A 17,331-nucleotide genomic window follows, 5' to 3' on the forward strand; every position below is an offset into this window, starting at 1 on the left:
ATCAAATTTGATTAGCCTTTGACTAATTATGTGCGTCAATTTCGGTTTTTTTGCTCTACTGCAAAATTGAATTAACTTCTGCAATGTGGCGCAACCAGTTGAACGGTGAGTCCCCTCCGCTCCGCTACCAAAACTAAGGTCGTTGCGCCAAGCAAAGAGGAACGGGTTTCGGGGCTATGATTCAGAAATGAAAATAAGATTTTATTACATTTTGTAATAATAAATACACAGGTAAAGCTTTAATAGGACTCTCCGCTAACAAGCACACATCGTTATTTATGGCATTAACACTAAGAATACAAACGGGCAAAAGCACGCACACAAGAGGCACAAACTACAACTTTGTGTTAACAATATCCTCGCGCGACTCCGTCGTCTCCACCTCATTCCACTTTTGTATCTTGCCCGATCCAAAGGCCCAGAAAAACAGAGCAGGCAATATGTACGCTGCCGCTCCAATGATGAATATCCAGTGCCACTGATCGATGGTGTTCTATGGGCAATGCAATGATTGATTGAGGGAGTGCCATCGATTTTTATCCAAGTACTCACCTCCTTTTCGGTGAAGGCAGCCACGATCAGCGGCGAAAAGATGCCTGGCGTTGTGCCAACGCAATTGATGATGCCGTACAGCGTGCCCGCATAATTGGGTGCCAAGTCCTGGGAGTTGGCCAAATTGGAGGCGGTGGCAGCGCCATTGAAGCCCAGCGATATGGTCATGATGGCCACACACACATAGGGATCGCGGCCAAAGTAGGCCAGAATGATCAGCATAACGCCCGGCAAGATGTGAGCTATCAGAAAAGGGACTCATTAATTCACAATTATCATTCCCATGCAGCACTTGGACTCACAAGGCAAGCAGAATGCTTTTCGCATTTTGGTGACCGTCCACCAGCCTCTGCGGCGGATCCAATCAGCCACTCCGCCAAAGCCAAAGGCACAGATGAGACGAGCCACATGGGGCAAGCTGGAGAGTACGCCGGCGGAGGACAGATTGAAGCCAAGCACTTCGCTCAAGAACTTGGGTGTGGCCGTGATCAGGAAGAACAGTCCCCACATGCTGCCATAATGGAGCAGCATCAGAGACCAGAAGGGCATGGACAGGACCAGCTCCTTGTATGGTGGCCATTTCTGTTATCCAAGACATAGAAATGAATGTGTGTCTAAAGAGAGTGTAAATTGATTTCCCAATTACCTTCTTGTTGCTGAGAGTGTTGCCCAAACTGTTCTCAATGTACTCCCGCTCCTTGATGCTGATTGTGCTGTGCTGCGCCGGGGTGTCGGCCACCAGATAGAACCAAACCGCAACCACAATCAGCACGAATATGCCGACAATGTAGTAGGCCCAGTCCCAGCCGAGATTCTCGATGATTACGCCACTGATGGGCCATGTGATGACCGTGCCAAATGTGCCGCCCATCAATGAGGCCACAAACTTGCCCTTCTCGTCCGGCGGCGACCACTTGGACACCAGGCTGTGGCAGCACGGATAGACAACGCCATTGAGGAACCCAATCAGAAATCGCACAGCGAACACTGCGTACTTGTCCCAGGCAGCGGCAGCCGGAGTCAGCGCGGTGAGGATCCCAGCCACCAGGCAGCTGTAGCCCGCGACGTTACGTGCTCCCAGCATTTCGGCCAAGGTGCCTGCTGGCAATGAGGTGATCATGTAGCCATAGAAATAAGCACCCAGAAGCAGAGCCTGATCCGACTGTGTCCAGTTGTAGCGTGGACCATACTGAGCAGAATGATGCGGTGATTTAGGGAAAAATGGGAGCATGATTAAGCTTATACTCACGTCTGGCAGGACCTCAACAGTGCCGTTCTCGTTATTGCTCGTATCTTCCACCATGGCTATGATATTGATCGAGAGATTCACCCGCATCATGTAGCTGAGGAGGCAGGCCATGAAGAGCATGATCGCCACATTGATCCGCTTGGGCACATAGACTGCAAAGCGACACCCACCAAATATTGATTATTGACAGATCATTATTTAATTTTCGATTTCGGCACAAGCCCCTAGCATCGCATTAGAGCAATTAGCAGATCATATAAGATCCAAATCCACCTGACGAGTCCATCTAATGAGCTGCGCATGCGCAACTTTCAATATTTGCGTTGGGGATTTTCGGGGTATTTGGTGAAGTTCACTTCACTTCGCTGGATTATTGGACCCACATCACGTGAAGTGAAGTGTTATTGATGAGACACATGAGAAGCCCGTGCTTCCGCGGAATCGAAGCGTGTGGCAATATTTTTGGCAATTAAATCGGTTATGGGTTTGGAATACTTACAGCACGGCATGACGGCCATTTCGGCTGCGTTTTCTGATGGCTTTTTGTGCCTCGAGTCGGGTGTCAGAGCTGAAAGGAGAACACAAGGAAACAGTTAGGAAGAGTGTCGAATATTTTTTTTGGGGTTAATTTGGTTAGAGGGGAACTCCCTGGCGCGGCATTATACAGCATTGGGCAGAAGTATTTTAGTTGCCCAATAATAACAGCTTATGGCATTCATTTTGGTGCCAAAACGTGTCTATCGAGTTTTTAATGCGAATTAGCCAATAGCTCTTGACCAATTGATAATCTCAGTTACAAGTGCTGATCGCTATTCGTATCAACAGAGAGTGTAGTGCTGGCAGTGCAGTGCTGGCGGCTTATCGAACACTTGTCAAACTTTATAAGCACGTCGCGGCTGCCACTTGCGACAGGCACGTGAGAGATGCATTTCGGTTGAATTTAAAAATGAACTCAAAAAGTGCATACATCAAACAAGAGCGAGAACCGATCGTGTGCGAGAGCTGCCCATCAATGGCATTGTTGCCGGAATTGTTTGAATCGGAATTGGAATCGCGATTGACCAATTCATAAGGTAATTGCATCGCAACATGCTACATTCACGCTTATCGTTCTGTTCTAACAAAACTGAACATTTCGGCAGATGAAATCGAAATAGTTTTCGACTTAATAATGCCGCCCTAGTCACAGCCATTGAGCCATTTACACAGCTGCCCTTCACTTCACTTTGCTTCAGGCCGCACAAAGGAAATGTTTGCGCGAAGCGTCTACAATACTGTACATAGCAAGTGCACTTGCACGTACATATGTAAATACTATACATACTATATATGTATGTACTTACATCTGTATGCATATAGGGCCTTGCATTATAAAAGAGTTTCAATTAAAGTCTCGCTCTCGCACAGTTGTTGACTTGCGGAGAAAACGTAATTATCGCCTGCTGATATGGCACAAATATTTCGACACAGCTCATTTGGGCCAAAATTAGGGAATTTCCCCAACTGTTTGCGAGTACAAAACTCACACCAAACCAATCCAATCCTCATCTGCCATTTTAAATGTGTGTTGCCCAATAATTATCCAACTGTTCCTTTAAGCCAACAAGCGGTTATACAAAACTTAATTGATTTTCGCAATACCAAGAAGAGACCCATAAAGGTTCGCCATTAACTCTTTATGCTCGTCGCGATAAGCAATCTAAACGGACCCAATCAATTCCCGGTTCTCAATGGAACTCTTCAAATTCAAGCAAGCGCCATCTTATCACAATCAAAAGTTCCATTTCATCGGTGTGTAAACAGCAGCTGATTCTGAAAGGGACGTCTGCACCTTGCCTACATTCACCCACCTACCAGTTTTATTTTATATTGATTGGAAATCCTATATAACAGGCGCCACAACTGCTGGCTGCTGGTGTATTGCGTGAGGCTGCGTGACATGGATGGGAATGGATCATTTTCGGAAAACTAATATGGCAACGAAGTGACCACAAGATCAGCGATAGTGCCGCTACGTGCACTGACAGCAAAGATCAAGGAACGCAGCCCAGCTAATGACCTTCGATATTGACTTTAACCAAATGTTTTGCTTGTGAAAGCAATTTGCTCCGGGTTGTAATTAGTGTGTTCATTACAGTTGTTTGGAAATCTGGTTCTGGATAATATACAAGTGCCAAGAGCCCGAAACATATTATCAGCAAAACATCTCCATACAAAAGTCAGTCAGTGAATGGTACGTGTATGTATGTATGTAGGTGTGGGTCTTTACATAGGTGTGTGTTTTGTCAGCTTCTTCTGTCTAATCTGGAAGGCGTCGTCGTCTTATCATCGTCATGCACTGCCCTTCCCGCCAATGAATGGCTTTATGAAAGCAGCTCGACAATTTATGGGCCATAAAGAGTGAATTATAAAAGGATGGAATGGCAGTGTGTGGCTGTGGCTGTGGCCATGCGATAACGGGGGGCCCATCACATCACATCACATTCACATTAGCTTGTAAACGCGATCATTAGAGTCAGGTTAATCGTCAATTAGCCGTAATCAGAGTGGACTCTATTGTTGCTGGACTGTGGCCATATCGACTGCGGACGATAAATGATTTGATTTACAGTACAATTTGTACATGCAATCGAAGACCCATAACGCTTTATGATCCGTTATATTGAACAGGGGATCGAAATGTGGGTGAACCAAAGTTCGTCTGTGTATTCGGGGCACGCGTGCTATTTACATAAGAGCTGGGAGCTGCTGCTGGTTGGTTGGTTGGTTGGTTGGTTGGGTTGCTCATCCACTTGACATGGTTTTTGGTAGTTTACGAGCACGAGTATCCACTCCTTTATGCCCAGTCGCGTCTTTCTTTCGATTGCTTTTTGGGGAGCAGGGGATTCTGCTTTTGTTTTGCATAGAATTCTGCATGCGAATTCAGCGACGGCATTGAACCGTAACTCGCAAGCACACAAATCGAAATCGAAATATGTAATGAACTCAGTCAAATAGCAGTTATTGTTGTAGATTAGATCATTGTTGTTGCTGTTGCTGTTGCTGTTGTTGTTGTGGAATTTCGGTTCTCAGAGCCCGTAGCGTAGCTCTAATTCGCATTCAATTCGTATTATTTGCGATTTTGCATTTTTGCACGCGGTAATTAAAAGTACGATCTGTCATTACGTAGCACTCGAAAGACGACCTGAAATATGTGTATTATGTGCCCAGGACTGCAAATATTTTACGTTAAATTTAGCGTACTCCCAATAATGCTAAATCAATGTCACTTTTTCGACAATTTGCACGCGCACGTCACACTAAAGAACACTAAGCAATGAGATCGCGGAGCAGGGGCGACTTATAACTTGGAAAAGAACAGCTAATTTGTCAAGCAAACGTATTGAAAGATAACTAAGCAAAGTAAATTTGAATATTTAATACATACAGCCGACAAAAAAGAGACTCTAACTTGCACAACAAATTCCACTGCAGATCCTTATTTAATTATGGATTATGGCGGCCTGTTGTCAAGGCAGGAAGGCAAAAAACTGAATTTTTGCGAGCGGTGGCGGCTGCGCGGTTCAATGAATCGCAACCCAATAACAAAAACCAGTTATTATTTTAAATGCAAATTAAATAAAAATAGCCAGGCCAAAAATAGGCTCTGGCTCCACTGTACAGTTGGGCTAGGCACGGCACGCACAATCACACAGAGACCAGACAGACAAAAATAGACCCGAAGAGGGCACGTCTCGTTTCCAGAGGCAGGTTCAGGTTTGCCCGACTGCGGTGTCCTCCTCACAGACCACTGAGCCGGGTGCTCTGTGCATAACTGATTTATTTACTTGTACATGATATGCGAGTACTGTTCGTAGCCGACTTTGACTGTTTTACTCGTTTGTTTTCTTGAAATTTCTCCAAAAATCTGTAGTAAAGTGCAACACAACACAACACACGACACAACACGCGATCATCAGCACACTTCGCGGCACTCCATAGATGTCTGATTAAGTTTTTGTTTTGTATTTCTTCGTGGCACAAATTAGCTACCAGATTTCGTATGAAATTTTTCCATGACGGCCCCCAAAATACTGGGCAGCTCCACACAGAGCGAAGAGTGTCCACAGATTGGGGTGTTGCCTGCCAATGTGGTGGCTAAACTGGACTTTCTTGTTGATGTCCATTACCTTCCTGCATCAGACTCACATTGTACGGACTTCCTTGGGACGACTCGACTTCCAACTTCAAGCTGCTGTGTAACGCCGTCAGCTGAGAACGCCGCGAAGCTAATGAAACTGAATTGCCAACAGCCAATGGCATATATACTTGGACGACGTTTTTAAGCAAAAACCTCGACCAGCAGCCCAGCCAGCCAGCCAGCGAGCCAACCCGCTGTCACACTCGCAGTCGCAGTCTCAGTTTCAGCAGTAGCAGTAGCAGAGGAGCAGCGCAAAAAAACGGTTAAAAATGTTTTGTTGCTGTTTCTGTACGCTCCGCTCCGCTCGCTGATAGCGTGCCAAAAGTCGCATGCGATTTGTGCGAGAGCTCAAAAATATATACACACGAGAAAATTACTAACAAAAAATCACAAAATCGTGCTAAATTGTGAATCAATAAACATGATGACTAACAGTTATTCCAACAATTTCACTCCACCCATATAATATTGCCCAAAAAAATAATAATTAAACAATTCAACAGTTGATCTAAGCGAAAAATTGGTCGAGCAAAACGCTCTAAGCCCGAATGAAATTTTTAAAAATACTTTTATAGCACACGTGCGGTGCGGTGTGGTGTGGTGCGGTGCCTTTGCTTTACTGTGAAAATTCAGCAAAGCGCTCATTTGTTAAATATTTTGTTTCAATTAGCGTACTTGACAAATGCCAGCAAAAAGCCAGAGAGGCGCAGAGAAATCATTTTGTTAGCACGAATCTATTTGTTATTGAAGATATTCGCCGTTACACCATAATATTTGTGAATTTATCAACTCGGATAACTTTATTTCTGTTCTGTTCGATTGTTTCTTCATGGATCTGAAGCTTTACTGCGATCTTTAGCTTCCTGGCCGCCTATCTCACGGTGTGTGTGTTTGTGTCATAAAATATTAATATTATCTCCCTGCCTCCGGCTATCCAAATGAAATGTCTTGTATCATCCAGGACTGTGTGTGTTGCCAGCTCATAAAACTCAATTGATGCATTTAGCTGCTGGTTTCAGATAAGCGACAATGATGACTTATGATAAGATCTTTTCATTTACCAACTGTCAGTCACATTTTCACGGTATTTAAGGGAACGCAAAGGGCAACATTTTCCTAATGAATTTCATGTTTATTAATTCGATTCTCAGAGAAAGATTAATTTTGAATGAAATGCTAACCCATCGAATCACATCATAATTATATCTTGGCATGGCTTACAACATATTAATTAACAATTTTCGATATTTTTTAAGCAGAATTTAGAGCACACTTTAGCTTGACAAAAGGTTATTAGCTGCTGACTGATCAATTTAGACTTTAAACGGACAGATTTAACAAATAAAATTACTTCAACTACTTGACTCTCAGGCCATGTTAACGTAAAGCATGCGGTGTGCGCATACTTTTCCCACCAACTCGCTGTACTCGATAATCTCAACGCGATCGCTATCGGTGCCAGTAATCTGTTGAAAAGATGAAAGCAAAACATTAGTTTGTGTATGATTTACAGCGAGAGGAGCAGTACTTACCTGCACATAATTCTTATATTTCATGCATGTTTTGGCATCCAGCAGAAGCATCACTTCATCTAAATGCTCGACTAAGAATTCGTTGACATCTCTAGCAGCTGCATCATCATTTAGTCGCTGATACTTGTTGGCATCCAGCTTAGACCGAATGACTAAATACAATTGGTGTTAGTTATCAGTTATCGAAAGGTAGCCTAGTGTTTAAAAAACCTACCGTCGGTGAGCAGTATCCAAACATAAGTCTCTGGGCAAAGCAAATAGGAGGCAGAGAGCTTTCCTTTGTAGCGCATCTTCGGACAGGAGTGTATGTAAAAGCCCATGTAGTAATATTTTAGAGCAGGCGTGGTGGCGGCAATCGTCTGCACGAAATCTATTTCCCTGCAACCCACAGAAATGAATTGTGAAATTAATGTTATTAATATTTTGTGGAGTTTGTGTATTGCCTTACCTTAGCGAGCCGTATGTGCCCAGAGAGAGAAAACTGTAGTCCGGATCATAGAAGAAGTACACGGAGCTAACCGAACCCGGCAAGATGTCAATCACGCCCACGGCAATCAGCTTGTCGTCGAGCCAATACTGCTGGTGGAACGAGCCATAGCCCATCTCGGGTCCATCGTCAGGCTTTTCGTTCTACAATGGAGTGAATTATAATAAACTAACGTTTAATATTTGGATAAGAGTTGAATGTTAGTTGAAATCATTTATTGTTTAGCAACCTTCATGGGTGACACCTGCAGATGGTCCTGGTAGGCACTCCGATCCTTGGGCGGATCATTGTGTATCGATATCTGATACTTCCTGTACAGCGCGTAGCTATCGGGCAGTGTCCGCTTGAATTCCTCACCATAAACGTGTACCAAACTCAACTGCGGATAGATGATTCATATAACATAAATAATTACCTTAAGGGCCGACTTGATCAAAAACCGCTGCATACTAGCTAGGGTGAGGCGTGCGGGATTATCATTGTGTATGACTACTTGATATTTTCGATACAACGCTAGTACAGCATCGGCACAAGTGCGCTGTGTGTCTGAGGATGCGACCAGAACGATCTGCAAGAACACAAACAGCACAAAGACATACACAAAGTGTCTACATATAGGGAGACAAATACTCAGGGACGGACACGAAGTGAACAAAAACCGAAATGGCACAAAAAATAACGAAATTCACGCTAACCAGCTAAGTTCTGCACACGGTCAAATAAATATTTGTACTCACCTTTAGCTGATGTTTGTTACTTTCGCCGGGCTCCGATAAAAAGTCTGTCAAACTCTTCTCCTGCGTGGCAGCTTTCTGCGAGGGTGGCTCCTTCGTATCGCCCAATTTAGCCTGCCGGCGTTCCAATCGCATTTGCTTGGCCTTTTTGCGTGGCTTGTTTGAGATCGCCGTTGCAGCTGTTAAAGAAAGATTAATATAATCTCCATTTCTCCATCTCCATTCTGCTACCCACATTTGTTGGATCCCAGCGATGGCGATTGGGCTAAAAGCACCTGTGCAGCACCGGCCGGCTTTGCTTTGGACTTTTGAGCCTGCGCGAGTGACATGGCCTGCTCGACATTGATTACAGCCGGACTCTTATCGGGCATCTGAGGCTGCGGCTCGCTGGCTGGTGCATTCGCACCCTCAGTTACGTCATCGTCGTTTCCTGCGCGTGCCGCCTGCTCGACAGGGTCACGTTTGCCATCACGCAAAAATCGATTCATACGGCGAAGTATTCGCTTGTTTGACTTCGTCAGCTTGAATTCCAAAGCGTCACATTTGATGGTGTAACAGGGGCAACAGGTCTCCTTGTTCTTTAACTTGTAGCAATAGTTGCCGCATCGCCGCCAGCCCCGATCGATGAGATCTTGGTAGTCTTGGCAGTCCAAGCGATATGCGTGCATACCTTTAAGAGCAACAACAAAGTGAGTAATTTGCACCTGATGCGGTCTTCTGTTCTTACCGTTGGACTTGCTGCAGTTTGTGCCTGTGCAGTAGCCGCATTTGCCGAGCTGGCTTCCAAAGTATTGCACAATACTGACACTCATGATTTGTTTTAATCGATTCAAATACAAAGTGTAAGCATTCCGCTTTTATAAATACAAAGAATTTATGCTAAACAACGCCCGCTTGTGAAATTTGACACTGCAGTTGATCGAATTTTGTTTACCTTTTCACATTTGGTAGATGATCGGAAATTAATGATAAATATTCATTGAATTTGATGTTCGGCTTAGTATTACAAGCTAGATAGGATCCCCAGCTTTGATCATAAAGTTTTGCCACATATATTAATACATTTTTTACAAGAATGCCTAACTTTAAGTACTGCAATTTAGGGTATTGTTTATGAAATAACGTTTAATTAGAAAAGGTCAATCAATTTGGTCAAAACCAGCAAAAATCCAAATACCACTTGAACATACCAGAGAAAATACAAACCATATGTTACGGTTTATTCCTGTGGTCTATTTTGGGTTAAGTTCGTATTATTTCTCGGTATATTTAGACGGTAGACTTTTTCGATAAACCCGCGGTCACACTGGTCAGTCGGGAAACAAAACAATCATTTTATAATTATTCCGACTATTCCGATTTAGATGCACCAATTAAAAATGAATTAGCCCGGAAAAACGAGCATACAATCTGTAAGTGTATTGGCCCTTGAACCAGCAAAGACAGACAAAGGGGCAAGCCAACAACAATAAACATGTACATTTTTAAGTGGGTTTATGAAGTGCGTAGTTGCCAAGTGAAAGTTTTCGTTGCTCTTGCTGAGAATAAACTGCATCTCTAATCCGTGTATTGTCCTTAAATTGAATCAAAATACTATAGTCTGTGCGTATAAATCACGCTGCCTAGTAAGCACTGTGACCTATTGGCTCATCTCTGGCCAACAACGACCTTGCCAACAAATACAGTTCAATCATAGTTCTGACGCTTCCTGTAATTGATAGCCTTTGTCCGCTTGTAAATCATATTAATCGAAGTAATATTGATTATATGATATGATTAATTATGGCTAATAAAGGTTCATTTTCTTTTGACAGTGCACAATGATTGACGCGGCGTCTGCCGAGCTGGCCAGCCACAAATTGAATGCACAATTTGATGACAATCTTAAACTGGCGCACGAAGAGGAGAAAATAAACCATGTCAATGGGAAAGATGCGCCAAAACCGACACCACCGCCATCGGACATACCCGCCGAGCTGCAGGCATCGTATCGAAGTCTGTTTGTCGCTTGCCAAGAACACGCCGCATTCTTTGCCAAAGATCACACTGAATTTGGCCAACGCTTGCATGCCGCCCACATTGCCTGGCAGGACTTTATAGTGCTTGCCAACCGACTGGTCCTGCAAATCGAGTCCTTTGCCCATGAGTACGACTTCGATGAGCACACCCCAGGGAATGGATATCGCAGCTTTGTTTACGTGACCAATGCCTGCATTTCGCATGGCATCAGCATATGCAAGCAGCTGCTGGCCACACGCACCACAATGTTTTTCCGGAAAAAGGTGTACATGAAGGAGGTGGAGGCCTGCTCGCAGTTGCTCTCCTCGATATGCACTTGCCTGCAGTATCTGCTCATACTGCGTCAATGGTCGGCCAATACTGGCGATCTGTTTGCTTGCGGCACGCACACGGCGGAGCAGCTCTTTGAGTTGGGGGACACCATCAATCAGTATTGTTTCTATGGACGTTGCCTGGGATTCCAGTACGGCGACTCCATACGTGGCATTCTACGCTTCCTGGGCATCAGCATGGCCAGCTACTCCGAGTCCTATTACTCACGGGCGGATGATGGAACAATTGTAAAGACAACGCGCAGCCTCTGGACCAGTGGCAAGTACCTAATGAACCCAGAGCTGCGAGCCAGGCGCATTGTGAACATCTCGCAGAATGCTAAAATAGACTTTTGCAAGTCCTTCTGGTTTCTGGCCGAGTCGGAGCTGATGCTCAAATTGCCCAGCATCGTGGGCAGCTCCATTAAGGTGAATCGGCTAATCGAGCTGCCGGCGGAGCCGTTTCAGCTGCCGCGACGAAAGAACTTCAAACCGAGTGAGAAACTCGGCAGCGATGTAAACCAGAATCAAGGCGACGATGAGGACGCCATACAATTTGTGGACATAGCCGTGCCCAGTGCTCATCTGGGACCCGGTCTGCCCATTTCTGTGCGGCTACTCAGCGCCAAGCGACGCTCCGGAATGCTAGGCGAAGGAAGGTATCGCGGCTGGCATAAGCCAACTCCCCCCAGTCGTTCCATTTTGTTTCACTGCCACGGTGGTGGCTTCGTGGCTCAATCATCGAAATCTCACGAGCTCTATCTTCGCGATTGGGCTGTGGCTCTGGACTGTCCCATACTCTCGGTGGACTATAGTCTAGCACCGGAGGCTCCCTTTCCGCGTGCCCTGCAAGAGGTCTTCTATGCGTACTGTTGGCTATTGAAGAACGCCGAGCATCTGGGCACGACGGCTGAGCGAATTGTGTGTGCTGGCGACTCTGCCGGTGCGAATCTGTCCATCGGAGTGGCTCTGAAATGCATTGAGCAGGGTGTGCGTGTCCCGGATGGACTGTTTCTGGCTTACTGCCCCACCCTTGTCAGTTTTGTGCCGAGTCCGGCCCGTTTGCTGTGCCTCATGGATCCCTTGCTGCCGTTTGGCTTCATGATGCGGTGCCTGCGTGCCTATGCCGCACCCGCCAAAGAAACTTTGCAGCAGAATGCCAAGCATGTGGAGGAGGTGGCCCAAATACGCAATGCTCCAAAGTCATCGCTGGGAAGTGCAACCTCCAGCCGACGCACCTCTTTAGCCAGAAGTACACTCACATCTCTGGGAGCAAATGCCGACCCAGATGACGAGAGCAGCGATACGTTTGCCAGTGCCTCGGCGTCGTACCACAGCCAGACCGTGGAGCGAACCGATATGCCCAACAGCGAGGGCGACAACAGCTCGTGTGTGTCCTTCGAGGACGATTCGCAGCCCATTGTCCACTACCCTGTTGAGATCTCAGCGGACACGCCCAAGGATCTGGAAACCGCTGCTTATATTGATCAGTTCTTGGATAAATATCTCATTGACACGGCCACCATTGAAGTGACCGAGGAGACAACACTCCCAGCACCACAAGTGCAGTCCAATGGCCTGGGCAAGGATATGACTGATGGCAACATTCTGGTGGAGACGGGACGAGACCTCATTGCCATGGATACACTGCAGGGCCGGTGGCAAGAGGCTGTCAACAATATAACCAACACACTGTCGCGCTGCACAAAATCTTACGAAATACATGGCAGCAGTGCCATTAGCCCCCAGGATGTGCGCAACATGGACGCATTGATAGCCCGCAGCCCCAGCGAGGAGTTTGCCTTCGATGTGCCCAAGGATCCATTCTTATCGCCCTACTGGGCTAGCGACGACTGGCTATCCCAACTGCCAGAGACAAAGATTCTCGTAAGTCCACTCATCCACTAAGCCATATATGATCGATTCTATTTGATTCTCTATGCAGACACTGAACATGGATCCCTGCCTCGATGACTGCGTCATGTTTGCCAAGAAGCTAAAGCGACTGGGACGCCAAGTGAACTTGGAAATTCTCGAGGGTTTGCCACATGGATTTCTTAATTTTACTATGGTATTTACACCGCTAACAACAGCAACGTTCATAAATTAATAATTTTCTCTTCTTAGCTATCGAATGAGGCTATGGAGGGATCCAAGCACTGCATTAAATCATTGCAGGCACTACTCCAGATCACATAAAAGCAGTCCCGCCCCAGTGCTATTTCTACAGATCCCCAACAGAGGTTGAACATAATTCCACTTGATCCCAGTGATGTGGCAAGAGTTATTCGGTGTATGGAGACCTCGCCGAATGGTAAATCACAAGATGTTCTTTGCTATGCGCACTTTACTTGCTTTATATTAGGTTTTTCGCAATCTCAAGCGTTTTTTATACACTTTTATACGGTTTGACACAGATTTCTGTTATGTTTTATACACATACAAATGATAGATATTGTAGGTTAAGGCTTTTAGTATAAGCAAGCCAATTATTGGAAGTATTGGAAGCATGTAAACATGCGATATTTATTACATATATTACATATACATAAATGTATGTATGTACATTGTACAATGATCTATGTTCCAGGCACACACTCGCCAAGAGTCATTTAATGTAAAACGTGCCGAATATGTGCCTGATACGATATACATGTACCATATAAGCGAATCATTCAAATAATCTAACCAGTTAAGAGTTTGTGCATACACAATGGAGGCTAGCCATTTATATACATTCAAATATTCCCAAAATATGCTTAGTTTTCTTTGCCTGTCCCACTCTATCTCTGAATTACAGCCAGGTGTTTGCTATATTAATTCTGTAATCTTTCGTTTGTAATCTCTTTAAACTATTTCCCAGTGCAGTGTTATACATCTATGCAAATAAACGGTTATTGCCATTAAATTTAACCAACTTCAGGCGCAAATGGGACTTTGTTACAGATGTGTTTTTATTGAGGAAAAGATGCTGTTTTTGTTGATTCTTAAAAGTTAGGTATGAGGCAGATGATTCATTAAGTGACATATAAATATGAGAGGACAGGACAGACTAGTGTCTCGAGCTGCCTTATGTCTCGTTATCTTCGATCTTGGGCGCCAGGTAGTAGCGTATGTGGCCCAGATCCTTGATTGCGTACTCTACTACCAGGGGCACATCTGCACACATCGACAGCTGCACTTGGGTGGACAATGGAGTGGCTTTTGTGAAGGCGTTCAGGTAGCGACAGGCGAACGTCAGCGTAACTGGCTCCTGCATTTCAATGGTGACCGACTCCTCCTCCTTGTCCACGTTGCCAGTTTGGGCCAGCTTAATGTTGGCAGTACCCACATCACCGCTGGCCGAGAACTTCACGCCTTCCTTGGTGCAGCAAATGACCACCGACTCACTGAACTGGGACAAGTCTCGGCAAATGCGAGCAAACTCCATGGCTGGCATGCGGACTACACAGGAGAAGTCCGTCTCCGGTATACCCAAATGCTCCTGATCGAGATTCATTAGTTTCATCTCATAGTCGGAGACCTTCTCCTGATTAGCCGACTCGAACATGATGGTAACTGTGTCCGCATTATCCTGCGCCTTCATTGTCACGTTGTCCTCGTTGTTGGCACACTTTAGAATTTTGGCCATGCTTCCCAGATTCATGCCCATCGAGAGATTGCGGTCACAGCGGAACTTGTCAAATCCATCGGATCGCAGCGTCAGCGACACCAGAGACACATGAGAGTTGTCCATGGCTTGCAGCTGAAGGGTGGAGTAATGAGTTCACTTGCTCGGAAAACTGTCTTAGTGTGCAAATGTGTACCTGAATTCCCGAATCACTGCAGTCGAAGGTGGCCTCGTTCAGCAGGTCCTTGATGGCATCGAGAATCTTCTTCAGGATGGTAGCTTGACCCAGGCGTGCCTCAAACATGATGATCTCTTTAGTTTTGTAATACGGAATGCAATTTATGCGACTCTATGTAGTGTGTGATATGGGCTGATCAGTGCTCTGGTTGTTGTTCAATTTTACAGGAAAATCTGCTTAATGTTGCTGGCAGAGGGACTTCAAAAAGAGTGACGAACGTGTTGGCAAAAAAATTACATTGATCAGGCGGGCAAAAATGAGCGGGATAGGGATGTACAATGCCGGAGTTGATATCGGTAAAGTTCTATCGATATGTATGATCCAACCGCGCTGCCAACCCAAGTGTATTCCAACAGCCCTGGATTCCGAACATTATTTAATTAAATTAAAGCGACAATTTTATTGTTTTTATAGTTTTACAGGCAGATTAGCGGAAGCGGTGATGCATAAAGGTAGGCTGAGAGGACTGTATTTGCAGATCAATCTTCTTTGCTTTTTCCACCATTTCGTGCAAGTCGTGTACGCCAAGACCTTACCAAAAGAAAGTAAGAATTGTAATTGAACTAATGTTTATGCCATGAACTCACCGTGCACCGTCTGATCATGGACACCACTTGGATCTATTTTCATAAAGTATTCTTCAATATCGACATGGTTTTGCATTGCGGCAACACAAGAGGCCGGAATCAGCGAAGACAGATTGAAATCCTTGTAGGAACGACGATGCAAAAGCTCTCGGACTAAAGGATAACATCCGGAGTAGGTGGCCAAGGTCAATGCGTTTTGTCCAAAGTAATTGACCGCGTAAATATTTGCTCCAAACTCCAAAAGTGTGCAAGCGCATTCGAGGCGCCCCAAATAGCAAGCCTTCAGCAAGGCCGTGTTCCCGTACATGTCCAGATCCTCTACATTGTACTCTCGGTTGCGCGCCATAGTGCAAATGATGCGCAAGGACACCAAGTCGTTTTGTCCAACGCAGTTAAGAGCTTAAAATATTTCATCATGAATTAATGCATTTAATATCACTTTAATTTACCATTCAATCCAGGCATCTTCGTATGATTTTATAACGGCGCTTAATAGAAAACCAGGGCTAAGCTACTCGTGTCTAAATGCAACTCTGTCCGGTAGCACTTTACAGCACTGCTTGTCAAAACACCAACCAACGTCAAGACGTCATCCGGTTTCTTTCCGATTCGAGAATTCGTCTCACACAAACGGCAAAAATGGTGCGTCGTCGAAAAAAAATGCAAAATCTCGGTGCATCAAACAACAAAAACATTATGCTGGAGTGAAATTGTTCAGTGCATAGCATGAAGTATGCAATGACATGTTTATGCTGCATTAACACAGCCTAACAATGGCAATATTTTTGTTGCGAAAATGCCATTGCGAATTTCTGTTCCCATTGTTTGTGTTTTTCGTGTAATGCAATTTCTGTGTGTTTGATATTTTCAGTCGCTCGTCATCCCAGAGAAGTTCCAGCACATCCTTCGTATCATGAATACGAACATTGATGGCAAGCGCAAAGTTGGTATTGCCATGACCGCCATCAAGGGTGTGGGTCGTCGTTACTCCAACATTGTGCTGAAGAAGGCCGATGTTGATCTCACCAAGCGTGCCGGTGAATGCACTGAGGAGGAGGTAAACAAACACCGTAGACTCCTCGAGCTTCCAAACTAATTGTATTTACTTTATTTCGCTTGTAGGTCGACAAGGTTGTCACCATCATCACCAACCCTCTGCAATACAAAGTGCCCAACTGGTTCCTCAACAGACAGAAGGACATCATCGATGGCAAGTACTGGCAGCTGACATCTTCCAACTTGGACTCCAAGCTGCGTGATGATTTGGAGCGCTTGAAGAAGATCCGCTCCCATCGCGGTCTGCGTCACTACTGGGGCCTCCGTGTCCGTGGCCAGCACACCAAGACAACCGGTCGTCGCGGTCGCACTGTGGGTGTGTCCAAGAAGAAGTAAGCTGTTAACGTTCCCCACAGAGAGATCGCTGATTCTACTTTAACTTTTACAAAAAACCACAAAAAATAAATTGAAAAAACGGAAACTGGAAAGTTTTAGTGCGGAATTAATGTTTAGTGTTTTTTGTATTCGTATATGTGAAGAATCTAATCCCAGTGGAGCAGCAGCCTCTTGTCACTCGTAATATGCAAGAATGTATTCTTTCCACTGGTTAACTATTTACCAAGAACGCAATGGCAGATCCTAAACACAAACTATGTGCACGGCAATTTGACAGCCCAATCTGCATCTCGGACTGCAGTGGAGCACATCATCATATGATTTTACATCGCTAGGAACTACCAAGTGAACGAGGGCTTTCCTTACATTAGGCCAAGAGTCGAATATGTAAAGCAATGCAACAAGAATTGGGCTTAAAACAGACAAATGGAACATGAATT

General features: G+C 45.1%; 6 protein-coding genes across 9 annotated transcripts; 2 read left to right on the forward strand and 4 right to left on the reverse strand.

Annotated features, from left to right (window-relative positions):
* Window positions 1–209: 209 nt before the first annotated feature.
* On the reverse strand, window positions 210–6,128 carry LOC117890404 (sialin). Its single transcript, XM_034795214.1, has 7 exons — window positions 5,990–6,128; window positions 2,301–2,369; window positions 1,802–1,953; window positions 1,199–1,741; window positions 855–1,134; window positions 553–794; window positions 210–493 (listed from the first exon to the last, which is right to left on the reverse strand). Exons 2-7 carry the CDS (start codon window positions 2,317–2,319, stop codon window positions 335–337), a joined length of 1,395 nt encoding a protein of 464 aa, XP_034651105.1. The 5' UTR covers window positions 2,320–2,369; window positions 5,990–6,128; the 3' UTR covers window positions 210–334.
* Window positions 6,129–7,092: 964 nt separating this feature from the next.
* Window positions 7,093–9,676, reverse strand: LOC117890402 (arginyl-tRNA--protein transferase 1). Of its 3 annotated transcripts, none has more exons than XM_034795211.1 (8): window positions 9,462–9,674; window positions 8,970–9,404; window positions 8,738–8,913; window positions 8,416–8,568; window positions 7,962–8,143; window positions 7,728–7,891; window positions 7,514–7,665; window positions 7,093–7,447 (listed from the first exon to the last, which is right to left on the reverse strand). In XM_034795211.1, the coding sequence occupies exons 1-8, from the start codon at window positions 9,544–9,546 to the stop codon at window positions 7,349–7,351; spliced, it is 1,446 nt and encodes a 481-aa protein (XP_034651102.1). In that variant the 5' UTR covers window positions 9,547–9,674; the 3' UTR covers window positions 7,093–7,348. The 3 variants fall into 3 exon arrangements, with proteins under 3 accessions (XP_034651102.1, XP_034651103.1, XP_034651104.1); XM_034795212.1 differs by lacking the exon at window positions 8,416–8,568 and adding an exon at window positions 8,230–8,379 and having other exon boundaries at window positions 9,462–9,671; XM_034795213.1 differs by lacking the exons at window positions 7,093–7,447; window positions 7,514–7,665; window positions 7,728–7,891; window positions 8,416–8,568 and adding an exon at window positions 8,230–8,379 and having other exon boundaries at window positions 7,996–8,168; window positions 9,462–9,676.
* A 339-nt stretch (window positions 9,677–10,015) lies between these two features.
* LOC117890420 (hormone-sensitive lipase) lies at window positions 10,016–13,977 on the forward strand. Of its 2 annotated transcripts, none has more exons than XM_034795238.1 (4): window positions 10,016–10,146; window positions 10,549–12,951; window positions 13,010–13,135; window positions 13,192–13,977. In XM_034795238.1, exons 2-4 carry the CDS (start codon window positions 10,555–10,557, stop codon window positions 13,261–13,263), a joined length of 2,595 nt encoding a protein of 864 aa, XP_034651129.1. In that variant the 5' UTR covers window positions 10,016–10,146; window positions 10,549–10,554; the 3' UTR covers window positions 13,264–13,977. The 2 variants fall into 2 exon arrangements, with proteins under 2 accessions (XP_034651129.1, XP_034651131.1); XM_034795240.1 differs by lacking the exon at window positions 10,016–10,146 and adding an exon at window positions 10,424–10,444.
* Window positions 13,978–13,994: 17 nt separating this feature from the next.
* LOC117890421 (proliferating cell nuclear antigen) lies at window positions 13,995–15,172 on the reverse strand. Its single transcript, XM_034795241.1, has 2 exons — window positions 14,871–15,172; window positions 13,995–14,809 (listed from the first exon to the last, which is right to left on the reverse strand). Exons 1-2 carry the CDS (start codon window positions 14,976–14,978, stop codon window positions 14,135–14,137), a joined length of 783 nt encoding a protein of 260 aa, XP_034651132.1. The 5' UTR covers window positions 14,979–15,172; the 3' UTR covers window positions 13,995–14,134.
* A 120-nt stretch (window positions 15,173–15,292) lies between these two features.
* LOC117891246 (DNA replication inhibitor plutonium) lies at window positions 15,293–16,053 on the reverse strand. The gene is made up of 3 exons (XM_034796592.1): window positions 15,949–16,053; window positions 15,500–15,898; window positions 15,293–15,443 (listed from the first exon to the last, which is right to left on the reverse strand). The coding sequence occupies exons 1-3, from the start codon at window positions 15,962–15,964 to the stop codon at window positions 15,340–15,342; spliced, it is 519 nt and encodes a 172-aa protein (XP_034652483.1). The 5' UTR covers window positions 15,965–16,053; the 3' UTR covers window positions 15,293–15,339.
* Window positions 16,002–16,983, forward strand: LOC117891245 (40S ribosomal protein S18). The gene is made up of 3 exons (XM_034796591.1): window positions 16,002–16,141; window positions 16,371–16,556; window positions 16,622–16,983. The coding sequence occupies exons 1-3, from the start codon at window positions 16,025–16,027 to the stop codon at window positions 16,889–16,891; spliced, it is 573 nt and encodes a 190-aa protein (XP_034652482.1). The 5' UTR covers window positions 16,002–16,024; the 3' UTR covers window positions 16,892–16,983.
* Window positions 16,984–17,331: the final 348 nt, after the last annotated feature.

This window comes from Drosophila subobscura, chromosome E, assembly GCF_008121235.1.
Source record: "Drosophila subobscura isolate 14011-0131.10 chromosome E, UCBerk_Dsub_1.0, whole genome shotgun sequence".
NCBI lineage: Eukaryota > Metazoa > Arthropoda > Insecta > Diptera > Drosophilidae > Drosophila > Drosophila subobscura.